Source organism: Acanthaster planci, linkage group LG10, assembly GCF_054643075.1.
Source record: "Acanthaster planci isolate LZ-2023a linkage group LG10, COTS_SCS, whole genome shotgun sequence".
NCBI classification, from domain to species: Eukaryota; Metazoa; Echinodermata; class Asteroidea; order Valvatida; family Acanthasteridae; genus Acanthaster; species Acanthaster planci.
This window is the reverse complement of record NC_141786.1, coordinates 16,072,158-16,090,469: the sequence shown is the minus strand read 5'-3', so window position 1 is coordinate 16,090,469 and position 18,312 is coordinate 16,072,158. Positions and strand designations below refer to the sequence as shown.

Below are 18,312 nucleotides of genomic sequence, written 5' to 3'. Positions count from 1 at the left end.
AGCATACCAGCATGGTGTAAGCCCACGGATTCGCACCGGTAGCAATGTAGACCAATTCGGTGACAAGAATTCAGGAGCCATATTACTGCGCGTGTGCAGATAAGATGCGCATTAGAATGCTGCATCAGCCAATGGCAGCGCACTGCTGACCAAAGTCACGCTCCTGTACAATTTCGAAAGGCGCGCCTGAATGACGGGGATACCACAGGTAATGGCGTCCGCGAATCAATCTATACGGAGTCCATTTAGTTTCTCCGAGGGAATACCACGTGGTCGAATCTCACACAATGGGTCGTATGTACATTTCATTACACTTAGTAACCCTACTGAGTGAAATGGAATAATTTTAGTGGACCATGGGAGGTTAAACTGAAATGCCATAAACTACAAAGGTAAGACTGGACTCTTGAATGAACGCTCTAAAACCACCAGGGTCAGACTGACCCGGAATCTGGAGCCTGACCCAATATGACCCATGGGGCCTGACTCCTTTCCGAGTCAAATTATGACATGTTTTGGGGTATATTTGACCCAGATGGGACCCAGATTCCGGATACGGGTCAGTCCGACCCTGGTGTTTTCAGAGTGAACTCACTTCGATATGTTGCTCCCTACACAATACAAAATATGAGTCCACTTTGCTCACAGGTCTCTATTAATTTTTACTGTGCAAGAATCGTTTCAGGGCCCACAACCGTACCTTGAATGTATAAAGTCGTGGTCAACAGTTTACAAATAGACCTACTCGGACTGGAAGTAACTGACGTACTGCAACTTGCGACTCCGCCCTTTTTCCGGCTACCAAAACGTGCACTTTATTTACGGTACTTTATTTACGTGTACTTTATGTTTGTAAAACTCTTTAACTATAAACTAAACCTCGAAGAGGTTCCCAACTTGCGAATTCTACCTGCACACAAGCGCTAATGTGGTTTCACCGCAGTAATGGCCTCAAATTCTAGTCGCCAGAACAAACTATTTCTCTTCTCAGTTCATTGGGTAAAGTTAACTCTATTTTATAGCCTCATAAATTCAGCGTGGGCTGCGTTTTATTAAACAGACCGCCTTAGACTATTCCCCGCGTGTCTGCCTCCAGGAATTTGTTTGGGAGTTGGGCACCGGTGAAAAACACACCTGTCCCGTGCCACCCTTAAAGCCGAGGATTTATCCTCTGTTCCCCACACCATGCTCCTTCCTCCCTCCTTGAGCGCGGATGAACGGGGGCACATCCGGTGGAACAGAAGGACCCACCCCAGATTCACCGAGCAGAGGATGTCTCAAGTATTACGTGTCTAGGGATAGCGTTCCGCTCCGCATGATCGTGTCACATCCTTTTAGCTGCAGCAAATGTTACCCCCGTCTCGGCCTTCCCATCCATTTCAGGCTTTATTTGTTACTATTAAAACAGCGACGGGCTTCGTGCCGGTTTAATCAAGACGGCAGACGCTCGAATGGCAACAGATTCCATTTCTTGGCTTTAAAAAAAATTATTGATTTATGCCCATGCGCCATGTACGTCTGGGGGCCTTATTTCTTCATTACCGCTGTGCTGCTCGACCGAACGTGGTTCATCAGTTTCAATTTGAGCACGTAGCAAAGCCACTTTTATCACATTCTGCCCCCAACAGGGAAATTCATATTCTCTAACGTACGACCATGGGCTCCAAATGACTATTTATTGCTTTAATGCCAATAAACTGAGTCAGAGTACACAAAAACTACTTTCGACGCACGAACCGTGAGGAGACACTGAAATGCAATAATGTTGGAGCGTTTCTTACTTCTTGTTTTCACTGAATAATTTGATGAACCCGATGCTGCATTTAAATGAATACACAAAATGATAACTATAAGAGGAAACCACTGTTTATTTGGTTCCCTAAACCTATCATATCCAATGTCATCTGTCAAATGGGGGGGGGGTGGCAGACTATGTTGAATTCTAGCCTCACTTTCAGTTTGTTTTATATGTGGCTTGGTACGTTTGGATATGCCGGTATTTATTCGCAACTTTGAAATTATTCTAAGCATAATTTGCTATGAGATTCTGTGAACTTTCATTTCGTCGCTGTCAGGTTCCCACCTGGAAAGTTTTACCTTACTCTCAATTCAAGATGCCCAACACGAAGAAACAGCCTAGTTAACCACACACACACACATTCAATCGTTTAAGCAAAAAGGGTACACTCTAGAGCACTAGGAACCTTCTGGCCAGGGAGTCTGGGTCCAATGGGGCCTGACCCTTCTCCGGGTCAAAATATGACCCCCTTTTGGGTCATATTTGACCCCTTTCGGGGTCAGATATGACCCACGGGGTCAAATATGACCCAAAAAGGAAGATACCTCGCTGGACTGCACCACGCTACTCCAAAAGGAAAAAAACAAAAACCGTAATACTTTCAATCGTAAAAGGAACCTTTTATCAAATTTGCAAATACGGGTTGACCTGTGGGGTAGAGTCACCGCGTGTACGTTTTCCACGGCACGCGTCTGCTTCCGATACGGGGTTAACTAATTCAACTGAAAAGAACGTGAGTTGCATATCCCGATTGGTTTCAGTTGGAATGTCTACACTACTAGGTTTTCCTCTGATAAAAAATCTGTCCTCTTTTAAGTGGATTTAGTAAATTTTCCCCCAATCTCCTAATCCAGCGACAGATCTTATTCTTTCTTCCTAAATCTGTATACGTCTCCCAACCTACGTCACAGTCGTATTTTTATCCCGTCAAAAACTTTGGTTGCAATCAGCTTGAAACTCGAAGAATAACTTGCAGAGTACTAACAAAATTTCAGCCAGCGATCAAAACACCTAATGATTAATAGCCACACTAATACTATAAGAAAACATGCGCCTCTGTAAAAGTGATGCGTAGAATGAACATGTTGAGGCGAAACCTAACACCACCCAGGGTTGATATGTCTGCGAACTTTGGCCGCCCACAGGAACGGCTGGCAATATGGGGACACTTCAGAACATCTGCGCCATTTCATCTGGACCGTTCGGGGACGAATTGTCACTGTCACTGTTCACTCAAAACGACGGGTCCGCGCATGGGCATCTCGCGCTACTTGCTGCAGAGCAGTATCCTTCGTCAACTTCTGTTCGAAATATTGAGACTATGCAGTACCACAGTACGGCCACTGACGTTTCTCGATACGAATAAAACAAAATGGGTGTCAAATAAAAAAGAGCTAAAATGGAAGCCTTTGTTCTTTGTGATTATTGCAAATTATCCTATACTATTGATATGTAGCTTTGACTAAATATTTTTATTATTAAGTGGAACGCGAATTGCCAAACAAAAGAAACACACAAAGGCAAATCAGTTAAAACATCTTTATACATTTGGGGAGGAGGCTATATCCCTTAAGGACTTTCACCAAAATTGGTTTTGAATGTCGTTTGGCCACGAACTGGAGTCGTGACAATCTAATATGCTTTATGATTACAGCGCATGCGAAAAAAGGAAGAAAAACAGCCACACGGGGCCGTTCACTAATTCGAGACCTAGTTTTCGGTCTTGCCTCGTGCTCGAGGGCTGGAGAGTCGGTGCTGTGCGCGGCATACTTGTGTCGTGGGTTAATATCACGTCGGCGGGGAAGATATCCAGTTCAAGTGGTCGCAATCCTGGAGGCCCCCCGTTGCTGCACTTTCCGCGGGCGGGGCATCTTGGAGTACATGAAATACATTCCACAGACGACTGTTTGCCCAGCGCTCGAAACACACCACCTCGCTGAGAGAGCGGCGGATGAGGCAGTTAAGCTAGTCTCCGCCCGAGTCGCTTTATTTTCTTCAACAATTCCTTTTGGAATCTGTGGTCAGCCTAGGAGTTTGGAAGCGTTCAAGGATATATCGTGTCCATCTTTGCACTAAATGTCCTCCATTTCGTTTTATTTTTCTACTAGTTTTGAGGCATTTGAAGGCTAGAGTGACGCGCTCTCAAAAAGTGTCATTTCACGCAAGAGTCATTGAGCTTAAAACAGGCTGATCAAGTGAGCCCGTAAAGTTTCTTTTTAATGCGTTTTCTCGTTCGACGTTATGATGGCTCAACCAAAGTTTCGACAGCAGTCTAGCGCGTTTTTTTTCATAACGCACGGGCTTAGGAACCGCAGTGCGGCAGTGAAGAAGGATATCTGAATGGTACGACGGCAGAACTTGACAGGTATTTGATCAGCATATTGCCTGTGCGTTTCAACAAACGATCACAGAACTGTTCGCAAAGTCGCAGGTCTCAGCCACGTGACACCGGCACTCCTGTAAAAGTGGAGAGAAAACTATTGTATTGTACAATATCGATACATCTGTTACACAACGGCTTTGGACACAGCATGCACCAGGGCGCACAGACGGTCGATAAGTGCAACCCATGTGTCCAGCTACAGCACAGCAAGCCATACGGGAAACCAATCTCTGTATTTTAACAGGGGCTTAGCATGACAGCCAGCTCGCAGGGCAGTTCTTTTGTTCGACAGATAAACCTCCTTTGTGCATACCCTGTGGACCAATAGCGCTGACCTCCAAGATTGCAGCCATAAAAACCCTTTACATAGAGCAGAATTACAGCTGAGTAGGTTTTATGTAAAAATCGGATTTTCAATGCTCGAGTAACCAATTAGATCTCTGCCGCAAAAACCTTGACAACAAGCTTCGGACGTGCAAGCTGTGGGATTTTATAAAATTTGTTGTTTTTTCCAGCTTAACAAAAAGGCATCCACGTTATCATATCGTTCAAGTTTCATCATTTTTTTTTCTTTTGCCCATACTGCACCGTTGTATCCATTTTAGTGCGTGCAGATAAAAAAAAATTCTTTATTGAGAAAACTTGTTTTCCAAAAATCTCACTTTCCGGACACGATCGCAACAAATCATGGAAAAGAAAGCCACACTGCTGAGAATAATCTCCAGATGATGTTGCCAAAAATAAAGCAACGCCCGCAGTTCTGGATGCGGCCCAGTTTTTGACGCGCTGCGCTCGCTCTATCCGTGGCTATCTCGAGAACAGGTTTCCGCGCTGCAGAGCCGGAAGCCCAGCGGGTGGTGTTGTCTGCCAGTGCAAATTGGCCCAGATTTCTGAGGGAGGCGCGCGGCGGCCGCCTTAAGGACGGAGGGGGGGTTGAGACCTGGAGAAGGAGATTAAAAAGAAGAGGGAGAGGGAAGAGGGGATTAATGATGACGGAGCATCTCCGGTTGGCCGGCAGGAAAAGGTCCTTTAGGCGACTGGGCGAATCTAGATACGGCATCCTTCCACTTGGGCGTGCTTAACAAAACGGATCGTTCAACTTAAAAGGCTCATGGCTTTTGAACAGTGCTCTCAATACATCCGCATCTACTTTCTAACCTCTGCTGGCCATGCCGTGTCCGAATTTAGTGACTGCGGCTTGAAGCAGCGTAAGTCTTTAAGGAACGACTTCAGCCGCTAACCTGGGGGTCTTCATGGGGTCTACACTGCCAAAACTGTGTTTACCAAATAAACACGTTTATGTTTAAATAGTAAAAAGTTTTAGAGTTTTGATGATTTGTGTCTAGCCACTGGACACTAAAGTTAAGGAAAAGGACACCAAATGTTTAGCATTTAAACATGTTTACAAAGTGACAGCAAGATTGGGTTTCATTACCGTTAAGGATGAGATACCACCGAGAACCGCACGCTAACTTCAAGGCTGGATTGCGTTCAGAGCTAGGTCTTGGTATTTGCCAGTTAAAAATACATAGGCACAAAGCCACAGCCCTCAAAGCTCTTATCGGATATTGTCTTAGATGCAGAATAGATACAGAAATATCTACATATTTATACGTGCGTTCTTCTTCTTGTAATGGTGTTCTTCCTGTTCGTTTGTACGGAAAGAACACTGCTTACTTCTATCCTCGTTTCCATCCAGAAACAAGAACAGTCATTTTGTTAGGCTAATATAAATTTTATACACGTATTTATCGGTATTCGGTCCTTTACTGGTTCTGCCCGACTTATAGGGGTATTAGTTTTAACGCGAGCTCATCAAGATCTTAATACTATGATTAAGACCTAATACGGACGATTCACAATAGTGCGCCTTCAAAAGTTTGCAAGGCGTTGGCCAATCACAATGCGCGAAGTTTGTCGACCCTTTCCAAACGCGCTTTCGGTCGACGGATTTCGTGCATCACGATTGGCCAGTGCGTTGCAAACTCTTGGAGGCGCACCATTGTGAAATGCCCGTATTGCAATTTGGTTTCATTTAATATTATTTCATGATTAGCCTGAGCTTTAGATATCACGCTTGAGATTCAAGTCATTTCCAGTTGTGTTTCCAGGGTTTCGTCTCCCGGTGTGAAGTTAGTGTCATTTTTTTTTCGCCGTTAACTGTCACTTTTTGGTTTTGTATTTCCAACATGTTTGAAACTTCAGTAACTTTTCCTCGCCACTGCACAACAGACTGTAATTCACCCCGAGTAAAAGCACCCCCTCATCGGTTGAAATGAGCCGCGTTGGTAGGGCATTTTTATATTGTTGTTAGCGATGCTACTGCAACGTTTGCGTTTCACCGTCGTTCGTGAACCAGTGATGCGCAGGTACTACCAAAGGAGCCTCCGTTGCTATGTCAAGCTGAAGGCCATTAATACACGTCATGTTTCTCGCCACGTACACGTACACTATGTTTCTGTTATTCTGTTTCTGTTCCAGGAGGTGACCGTGAGTGTATCTGTGTACACGCTGGTCGCCATAGCCGTTGACAGGTACCTGGCTATCTGCAGGCCGCTGAAGTTCCACATTCGGGCGTCGCGTACTCTGTTCATCGTCGTCTGCATCTGGCTCCTGTCGTTTACCATCATGGTCCCACAAGCCGTGTTCGTCCGCCTCCAGCCCAACTCCATCGCCGAGCAGTACGGCAATCCCGTGTGGATGACGGCATGTATGGAGGTAAGACGCGAACACAGCATGGCGCAGTGCACGATTGGGTTTTCTAAGGTCTTGTTTCAATTCAGCCCGCCAATACGGGCGATTCACAATAGTGCGCCTCCAAGAGTTTGCAACACGTTGACTAATCACATAGCGCGAAATCTGTTTGCCTGTGGGTCGAGCTACATCAAACGCAACGTGGTCTATTGCAGGCGTGCGATACTGCCATGTACATGTACTGTGCGCTGTGCACATGTACACCAGCAATGCATGTAACTGTTCTGCCGATGACGTCATCCAATCAGCCTTGGAGCGCCAACGGCCAAATGTGGTTTTTGTGAGTGGGGAAACGCAGGGTTTTTATTCATCTTGGGGTCACAACTAACGGGGAAAACATTCAAATTATGACTTTTTAAAATGGTCACATATTCATTATTATTTTGAAGTGCTTCACGTGATATATATGCTTTCATTTTCAGTTTCCTTTTAACTGCTGCACGAAATGTTGTAACAGCAAATTTAGTTTTGCACTGACGGCTTGCCATAGTTTGCCAACCAATAGGCGGCACATACTTCGACTGGGACGTCAAGAATATGTGAGCACCATAATTTTGTCAGAATCTGACCACCGCCGCGCAGCCATACAAAGGTTGATGCTTGCAATTCTGCGCTCAGAAAACATCGCGCAAATCGAACACATGACAAACAAGACGTTCGGTCTTTGCCATAATGAAAGCTGACTTTAATCCTGGAAACGACAAACAACGCTCTTTTTTCTGAAGGAAACCACTTTATTACAACGGACTCTCTGACTAAAGAAAAACAGGAAAAAGAGTAGGTTGTGATAAATTAGATTACCTCGCGCGGTAATTCATCATAACACAATAACAAGCCTGTTCAGTACTTCAAAGTCGCGTCGAAAGTCATCAGGCTAGGGCGACCAGATCTTGTTCAATATTTCTTTCCATCACCATGCGCAATCCGGACACGTTACTCGCGACCAACAGCGCGGTGGGGCGCCTCCAAGAGTTTACAACACGTTGACCAATCACATAGCGCGAAATCTGTTTGCCTGTGGGCCATGCTTCATCAAACGCAAAGTGGTCTATTGCAAGCGTGCGATACTGCCATGTACATGTACTGTGCGCTGTGTACATGTACACCAGCTGTGCATGTAACTATTCTGCCGATGACGTCATCCAATCAGCCTTGGAGCGCGAACGTCCAAAGGGGATTTTTGTGGGTGCGGAAACGCAGGGTTTTTTTTATTCATCTTGGGGTCACAACTAACGGGGAAAACATTAAATTTATGGCGCTTTTGAAATGGTCACATATTCATTGTTATTTTGACGTGCTTCACGTGAAATAAATGCTTTTATTTTCAGTTACCCTTTAACTGCTGCACGAAATGTTGTAACAGCTAATTTAGTTTTGCACTGACGGCTCGCCATAGTTTGCCAACCACCACAAGGCACATACTTCGACTGTGACGTCAAGAATAGGTGAGCACCATTTGTCAGAATCTGACCACCGCCGCGCAGCCATACAAAGGTTGATGCTTGCAATTCTGCTCTCAGAAAACATCGCACAAATCGAGCACGTGACAAGCGAAACGTTCGCTCTTTGCCGTAATGAAAGCTGACTTTCATCCCGGAAACGCCAAACAACGCTCTTTTTTTTCTTAAGGAAACCACTCTATTACAAGGGACTCTCTGACTAAAGAAAAACAGGAAAAAGGAGCAGGTTGTGATAAATTAGATTACCTCGCGCGGTAATTCATCGTAACACAATAACAAGCCTGTTCGGTACTTCAAAGTCGCGTCGAAAGCCATCAGGCTAGGGCGACCAGATCTCGTTCAATATTTCTTTCCATCACAATGCGCAATACTGACACGTTACTCGCGACCAACAGCGCGGTACGTTGGGGCCATTAACAAAGTGATGACTGCATCCATCTTAGTGCATACAACGGGCTGATCAGTCAACGAGGCGAAATTTCCCGCCCTAGTGACGAGACATCAGCGTGCGTGTGGCAGGGGATGAGCAATCGCCAGATCCTATATACGGACTCTCGCCCTGATGTGCTTGTTATCAGTGGAGGAATTATCGGCTTCGCTTCAGCTGAATGTCCGTGTTCCCTGTACCCGGGCTTCTTTAAGGTCACGTTTTCTGCTTCAGGAAAGTCGAACTGAATAACACAAAACTGAAAAAATAGGCTAATGAGTCGAACGGTAAATAAATAGAAACCCGCCGGAGATTTTTAAATGAACTACATTATTCAGTTTCAATTAAGTCTACCTTTTTAAAATTTAGTTTCAGTTTTGGGTTTTGATTTTACTGTGGTTAGTGCAACGCTTAGCGGTAAAAGCCCAAATGCACCTGCATTGTAATTTATTTAAAGGAAAAATGTTATTTCGTTCGGTTGAGCGGGTAGCGAATTAGAACGAAATTAAGTTCTTATTGTAGAATGTATCACTCCGTGTCGCAGAGGTGCTTGAGCTATGAGTCTCGGATATATAAATCGGGGTGTGGCAAGAATGAGCCATCTGCGGTCCGACAAGCAAACATTACTTCATCATAGCAACTTATTCTTGTTATTTGCAAGGCTTTTTTCCCATGGGTTTTTACCCCCTCAGGTTTTTCCCACTGGGTTTCTCCAACCTACAAATAAAACAAATGAAGTTGTGGTGATGATGGAAATCGTCATCGTATTTTTCACACGACAATTATTTATCCCATGCTTTTAATTTATTTACTTGTCATGAACCATATCGTCTATACTTTGGTACAGGTATAGTTTTAAAATGATAATGATTGCACGGATTCCTTAGTAATCAATCGTAATGCTACACTGTAATGTCTGGATTGCAGGGACAGTAAATGGTACCAGGGGTTAAGATTTAACGACATAAGATCTTTTAGGCCACAGCGAGAGACAAGTGTTCATAATTTTGAATCAATTAAATGGAAGAAGTAATAAATAAAAGGGGTGTACATGCCAGTCGACCGCCCTCCCAAAGTTGTAATCCAAGTGTCATGGACTCATTACGAATTCACATCATTGGTGTTACCTACTCGTGTGGACAGTTTTTAACATTTCTTTGCCTCGTCATGACTATAGATATACTGAGGACGTTCGCGACGATTGGCATAACTGCTTTCCGTGACAGATCTAACGAAGTGAAAGTAACAACTCCAGTAATGACTCTGGAGGCGCTGCATGGCAGCCATCTTGCAGGGCAGTGCTTTTGTTCCACAGGGAACCTCCTATGTGCATACCCCATGGAACAAAACCACTGCCCTGCAAGATGGCAGCCATGCAAACCCTCTATACTGAAACATTCGGTGTGATGCTGGATTTGCGCACACGAGTGCATCTTCTGTTGAAGGGCGCCGTTCCAACATGAAACATCGATTCTTCCCCCAACACCCCACCAAAACAGAGCAAATACTGACACCAAATATGTTAATCTCCAGGTGTCCTAACATTCCTACACTGAGATACTGGTCATTCTTCGCGGGAATGTTTCTGGCGATAATGTTTAATGCATACATTAGCATCGTACCCGTGGCCCTATAAGTAGAATGATAAACATTTTGCATAGTCATTTTTTTCTCTCTTGTTTCCCTTTGTTTCTTTGTTCTTTTTCGTTTTTTCTTTTTACAATTTAGCCCCACTTCTTGGCATACGCAGGCTTCCTTCCTTATTCAATCGGCCGTTCGGGACCACGAAAGCAATTTTTGCCTAACAAGTTGACACAGTTTCACACACCTTCGATGAATTTTAAATAACCATTGTTTCAATGTTGGTGGTTAAGCGTGGTAGTTATTTCTTATTGATTACTGTGCGTTTTGTCACATTTGTTGCAAGTGAAAACAAAGTGTTCCGAAAAACATACATATCTGTATCCATCAAAAGGGACTTAAATTTTGGTATAATTTGCAAGGCGGGAAAAGATATCCTGTACCAAATATTCCAAAACAGAAACGACTGAGAACTCACGTAAGATTTCCAATCCCGAACATAAATCTGTGGTATCAATTGGTGCACGAGCTAATACGATCAAGAGATTGTGTAATATTTCAAGGCAAATATACAAAGAATGCACCAACTAAAGTGAATTTTGGTGTGTGTTTCAGTTAATACACGTGTTAGAGAAAGATACGGTTCTGGTCGAAAGTTTGCATATACACTTCGACTGGAGGTGTTTAAATGTAGTTTGAAGTCTTTATTCCTGGTAAATTTTCTTCTTCTATTTTAAACTGATCAACCGGAATATCATGTAAATAAGGTGGAAATGCTGGCTGATCGGAAGAGAACCGTCCCCAGGATTCGGCACAGTCTTTAAAAGGTGAAATTAAACACTTTCAGTCCAAATGTATTCAAACTTTTAACCATAGCTGACCTATCTATATCAACTTGTTAAATCCACGTTTCCGCTTTTAAGAGTCTGCACAGTGTTCCATATTCCTTGTTTGATGCAGCGTTTTTCCTATTTGTGTAGCAAAACAGTTCGATTACAGTAGGCCAAATGCTTTCATTAGGCGGAGAAATGGGTTAAATGTGCGTGGGACGCGCGAGCGTCGAGCGCGGGGCCGGAATGCATCAGCCCACGCGGGCTGGCGGACCTGTTTGGGTCCGGTATGCGATGTGAACAGTGATCAACGTAATCTGGTATGAATTTGTTGTGAACGTTTATTCTACTGCTGTTAGTTTTACTCTTAGGGTTCCCAAAATGAACAGTTAACCTCACTTTCAATTTCAAATGGGCGAAACATGAATACAGTCTATAACAACCACCACATCATTAACCGAAAGCAACGAGCACACATACCGGCTGGAAAGCGCCGAGCAAGGGTATCTCTTTTGAGACGGTGTGGCTCTGAAGCGGTCTCTGAAAAGAACTCCCTCTACAAGAGTTTCTCTTTTGAGCAGGTGCAAATCACACATACTCCAAAAAGACATCCCTGCATGGTGCTACAGCAAACCTCTCTCTCTGACGTGCCACCTTCACCATGACAAGCGTCGAAGCCATCCAGCAGGTTTCAATAGGCCCTATCCTCACGAACCATAAACCATTATGTTATGCGACACTGTGGGCTCACATGACTCCCCGCTTCTCCGGCAGAGTGGCTGGAATGGGACGACCATTCAGAAGGTCTACCACGTCGCCAGGGTGGTTGTGACGTACATCTTGCCCCTGGTGCTCATGGGGGTGGCCTACGCCTTGGTGTGCCTGCGGTTATGGTCCGGCATCCCGACGGATGAGGCCCAGAGACCTGGGTCAGCCGGACACAGCAAGCAAGTCACCATGAACAAGGTAGAATAATGTGTGGAGTATTAAGTTCAAATACTAGACACGGTCCCATTTCAACACTCAAAACGAACTTTACTAAGTCCATGAAATAATATCATTGAATGCCATACAGGCCTCTATGATACTTTACTTAAGGCAATTCAGTGTGCACAACCCTTCCTTTTGACCTCTGTATTTTAACCACTCAGCAGCCATGTATAATGGGCCTTCAGAAAAAATCCATGTCCTACGAGCAGGCTGACCAGGTCAGCTAACGTGTATAGTAAGCAGATAACTATATCAACTATAAACCATATCCAGTTCTACTAAAAGTCACGTACATTTTCTATGCTCACCACACATTGAACAAAGTCTGGTACTCAGACTTGTTTCCCCATCCATACAGGAAGCAGGTGTGGATTAAATGGAGTTATTCTTTTACCAAACGTTGTTTTTCAGGGTTCAACCACCCTAACTGTAGAAACCTGACAATATCACATCTGAATCCTAACTTGCTGTCGACTTGATATACAATCAATTTGAAAACAAAAAAGCCATTCAGCACAACCCTCTGATGTTAAATAGCCCGTTTTAATAGAATCATAGACACTAAGCTTCAGCTGAATAAATAGAACCACGACCCTTCGAAATTTGCTGGAACCATGCTGGGTCTGCAGGGACCAAGCACCGTGCCGGGAAACCCGACGTAAACTCTTTTACAACAAAGATTCTTCAACCTTGCTAGGGAAACGAGTGGTCAAAGTCGACAAAGAATCGTTAAAAGATTTTTAAGAAAAGGAAACTCAAACTACAACTTGTTCCTGGATTTCGACTATTCCGTTGCTTCGTCAAGTTTGGCAGTGTGTCAAGTAATCCAATTCGGCAAAGTGCCGTTGAAAGATTAACACAAGAAAGTCGAACATTCACCAGGCCCTGATTTTGTGCGATCCCATTGCTTAAATCTTTTGAGTTGAGTTGACATATCCTATTCGACAGTGTGTCGACTAAGCAGTGTTAACACCAGCACATTTTGAATACCCTGCTGAGTTACTCTTAATCTATATACTTGTTATCTTCAGTCAACGGAAACACAGCTGGAGTCACGACGCAAAGTGGCCCGTATGCTGATCGTCGTAGTGGTCATGTTCGCTGTCTGCAACCTACCAACCCATGTCCTGAATGTGATAAGGTAAGTTGCAAATACCCCTTGTGTATTTACTGTCCTGCAACAATTTATGCAAAACCGTGGCACAGAAATTACCGGGTTTTTAAGTGTGACGTCACTTCAGTTTAAACCACGCACATAGGATTACATGCATTGATTGCCGTTTACATGGAACAGTGGAACCGGAAGTGAACGCGCAACTTCAGCGATCGTCTAATGGGAACCTGCAAAACGTGACGCGTCCGCCTTTGTGTCGAAGTCACTTACGAACGGGATATACCTGCTGACCTTCGTGGCCCCGAAGTTACTAAGACGTCACCAGTTCGTTACCGCGCGCAGCGACTAACTCAGGATTTTTGTTGCAGACACCTGCGATTTTGGTTTTCTCTATAAATGGCATGGCATCTGAACATCGTTGTCTTGTATTCACGATTTGTTGTGGATTCAAAAAATCGAAAAAGACTTCCACATAGGCCTATGGCTTCAGTGAATGATAGTTTTACTGTATATACTACCAACTCGATCACCAACTCGCGTCTGCCGAGTAGAAATCACGAAAATCGCCTGCAGCTTCCGAGGCTCATCAAAAGTAAATAACGAATGAAAGGCTGTTCGGAGTCTGTTGAGCTTATAGACGAATTATTCCTTTGAAAGAAGGCACAAAATGTAGAATGGCTGCGTGGAGCAGTCCGCTGTGAGTAAAGAGCAAACCTCAATGAACCAGTTTCGAAGCTCACGCAACTGAAGATTGAAATAAGAAGCGACAAGAGACGAAGCACTGATGGAAACAACGTGTACGCCACCTCAGCACGGTGGAGAGCGAGTGCATGGAACACACGCTAAACCATTTTATATCCAGGAACGTTCCGCGCGAAGAGGAATGACAAATAGGATAGCGTTCTGTATATCAAAGTCAAGTCTAAATTGATAATAACTAGGCCAAATGCAAAAGCAAAAGAAAGAATTTCACTGCATGGCTTTTGCAAGTGTGTTCACAAAATACTAGGGCTTAGTCAATTCGAATAATTTACTATTCGCCCTTCAATTCGATCGAATATCCGATTATTCGGTCATACCGACCGGCAGATTGTTGATGAACAAACCATATACAAAATCAGTTGCAATAAGGCACACAATTGTACATTATAATCATTAAAATTGATTCCCACTTCTAGGAGTATCTCCTGCCACGATTTAGCCAGATTTAACAGACGAACAGTACTTCTTGCCCTATTGAAACTTCATTCTAATTTTTTAAAAGAATAATTTACTTTTTAAATTGCTGTCGCTTTTCATTTGAATCTGCTTTAAACAAGCATCCGTAGTGCGATTTTTCTCAATGAAAACAACACAATTTTAAATAATATTCGAATATTTGATAATCGATCGAATATTCGGATATTCGGCACAGCCCTGCAAAAAACTTGTCCTTAAAATATAAATATTTTCGACAGTAATATTTAGCGTGTCTTAAATGCTGTGATTTCATTGGTCCTGAACGGTCCCCTGTCACGTGTCAAGCTCTAGCGCCTCAAGTACGAAACGCGTTACATAAACACCCCTATCCGCTTCTATGCGTTCCCTTCTACGTAATGACGTCAGCCATTTACACATGGGGGAAAAATTCCATGTAGGTCTCTGGTGCCCACGCTATTTTCACCTCTGCGTCAGCCGAAAGTAAACCGAGACAGGACAAACAAAAATGACCGATGGTAAATCACACACAGTCGGTACGACACCTATCGTGAGGTCGACACTGTTGCCAATTTTAGACACGCTGCGTCCCACTCACGGCAGCAGTCAACAACTGTTAAATATGATTTGTATGCGGCTCTACAACACTCAGGAATCGCACTCCCGATATTGTAAGTCAGCTGATCCCCATTTCGATCAACAAGTTAATCCTATACAAAAATGGTGAACCCTCTACGTCTTCAGTGTGTGTTTTGTTTTATGTCTCTTCCATCCCTTCTCGTCTCGTCACCGGTGAAGCTGCTAACTGATAAGGTGTCTGGGGTAAACATAATTGACCTCGATTCCTCTAATTATCGAATACAGTCTGATGTTTCACGGTCGGGGTTAACTGTGACAGCCAGTGCGCGGGGTCAAGTATCTGCAGCCCCTGCCTACGGGGAGATGCGAGCGCTATTTCACGCAGGCGTCTTCACACTGTAGATCACAAATTTTTCTGAATTACCAAAACGCGACAGGATATGCCCTCAGCAGCCTCCTAGACGAGTAAACATCGGGGGCACTTTACTTACAATCCCCACTCAGGCACCATTCAGATTTTCCCCTTTTAGATAGGCAGTCCTTCCAAGGCGCTTCCTCACACTTGCTTCCCTGAATAATAATTGCACCGCAAGAAACTACTCCGCAGAATGAATAGAGAGAGAGATCTAGAAAGACGCACACACGCCAGCAAGGAAGGAAAAGACAACATATTTCAGGGACTAGAACCAGGTGAACCAATAGACGGCGGGGCATATGCACGTGCTGTCCCCGTAGCCGCTCTGCCAAAGTCACTGTGATCGAGTTACGCGGTTTGGGATTCTTTGACTCCGGGCCTGTCGCTTACCAATGTCGCCTAAAGGGGCCTTGATCCGCGGACCAAAGAATCCCATTGCAGATGCAAGTCTCGAAATAATTATGTTGCTTTTTCGCTGCTTTCTAAGATGAAACTTTGCACTATCTACACACCACCCATACTCTTCAGCCTTGTACAGACGTTGACGTTTTCAATTACAATTTAACAGACACATCTGTTTTTGTGACATTTTGGCGTTTCCTCTGGGAAAACGAGTGATTCACACTACCGCTCGACCGTCTATCGAGGGCTCCTATCAACGGAAGCACGATCTGCATTATGGGTAAAGATCGAAATCAGCATGACTTTCTTCATTGTGCCTCTTCCGTGCATTCAAGACGCAAACCCAATCTTCTTCCTGTCACATGATATTTCCACGTCATTCAAAATTTAACTTCGTCCAATCGCATCGATCGTTCTCGCTGGATATCTGCAATATTCAAAGCGCAGTACAGATTGCAAATTGTCGCCCATACAATGACGTCGAGCCGTGCGCCGGAATAGACCTCTCCGGGCGATAAAAGTGGCGTGAATCGCCAACATTGACATATACAAAATGCTTAGAGGTCTCAACTGACGCTGTGGTTCTTAAGGCTCACAAAGTAACCCGGACAATCAATGGAAATGTGTCGATTGTTTCTTCTGAGAACTGCAACTTCGTTTTTCAAAACAACTCCTCGGTTTCTCACGACGAATAATTGCAGGGAAGAGAATTCACCCGACACAAGGAACTTCTCACGATGGTGACCGCCGTGTCTCCTGCCTTTGCTCAGGCGATATGACCGCACACTGCAAAAACTGTGGTGTTTAATTGGTGTACATTTAACACCTTTGGTGTCATCAGAGGACTACACTCAGTTTCGTGCACTCCTCTGATAAAAAACTCTGTGTTAAATTACAACCACGGTTTCACAGTGCAGTTCCACGGGTATTATTATCAATAGGCCACAACGAGAAAAGGTACTTTTTTTTTACTTGTATCGTCACGTCGGGACGTAGCCTTTTTCGTACTAAGTATCGTAGATCTTTGCCACGCAGTTAAAATTAAAACCGAAATTCGGTTTCGCAGAGGCCAAGTTCAAGGTAGATTTAATTCTGAACTTAATACATCCCATGACACTTTTTTAAATTTTAATTTTGTTACGAATGGAATCTCAAATGTTTTACTGTTTGCAACAGGTCTTGACATGCGTATTATCTGACGACTGTTTTTGTTGAGTTTCGTATATCCGTAGTATATCCGTGTATTGCAGGACGTCTGAAGATTCCTCAAAAAAATCTAAATACTTTCCTGTGACAAGTACAATATCATTTCTCTTGAACGTCACCAGAACCTGATTCCTAGAGTTACTGCCAAAGTCTGTTTTTAACCAGTGCAATTAACTCCAGTTCCAAGTCTACAACTTTATTGCACAGGGGTCAAATGTCTATACATTTATTGTATCGAAGTTAAATGTCTTTAAAGTTATTGTACCTAGGTCACACAACGAGACTATGCGGGCACATTGTAGCCAGTTATGCTGGTTCGGAAATACCGTCCTGTTTGGATTTTATCGTAAACGCACCACTTCCGGACGAGTTTGGGTGTCAACTACCTACATAGGATGATCTGTGCTACAAGGAAATTAAACGGACATGCGTGAGGAGCACGAGTGCTGAGGTGGTCTTCAGGTATCAAACCCATCAGTCTAGACCACCAACCGAAAACAAACTTCAAGTGTTCATTTCAGACAGCTTTATGCAGGAAAACTATAAGAGCTAATGCAAAATGATGTGCGATTCGGATGCCCTTGTATTCCATGTCTATTTCTGGTTTCCATCACAAAGAAGATATACTAGAGGGAACGTCTTCTCCAAGCATTTTTAGGAAAACACGTATCTGCCCACTCACTTGTTTACATCTGCATCGAACTGGACTCGACAGTTAAGACACTTTTTACGAGCGGGACTTACGTTGAAGTTGTTATTGCAACAAACGCTGTTTGTGCATCTTAGTATGGTGCACTTAAAGAATGAGGAACGTATGACAAAGTGCGGATTAAAGTCAAGATGCACACTGAGAAGTTGGAAAAGGAGAGACAGGGTGGAACTGAGATGTTGGAAAGTGTCCTCTTCAAGCCTAAAACATTGCTGCGCGATGTCAATTGACAGCAATTTAATCTTGTTAATACTGCGCTGATGTTTGAAACGACCACACAATACATGTATAGGAATTATTTTACGACAACCCTTTCTGTTATAAATTTCACGTTTGTGTTTCAATTAACCTTCTTTTCAACTTTTTTCAGCAATTTCAATATCGATATATACTTTAGAACTGTTTTTTAATGCCAATTGCAATTTGCATATTAATGAGTAAAACTGTGACACTGTCACGGGCACTGA

At 43.7% G+C, this 18,312-nt stretch overlaps 2 protein-coding genes across 12 annotated transcripts in view; one reads left to right on the top strand and one right to left on the bottom strand.

The window, feature by feature from the left end:
* Positions 1–18,312, top strand: part of LOC110988356 (orexin/Hypocretin receptor type 1-like) — a 78,300-nt gene that overhangs the window by 39,753 nt on the left and 20,235 nt on the right. Inside the window, exons 2-4 of the mRNA XM_022251770.2 lie at positions 6,663–6,899; positions 12,008–12,199; positions 13,255–13,364. Coding sequence (XP_022107462.1) covers positions 6,663–6,899; positions 12,008–12,199; positions 13,255–13,364 — 539 coding nt within the window. The remainder of the gene's footprint in view (positions 1–6,662; positions 6,900–12,007; positions 12,200–13,254; positions 13,365–18,312) is intronic.
* Positions 1–18,312, bottom strand: part of LOC110988357 (uncharacterized) — a 148,344-nt gene that overhangs the window by 115,232 nt on the left and 14,800 nt on the right. The gene's annotated exons all lie outside the window — the stretch shown is intronic.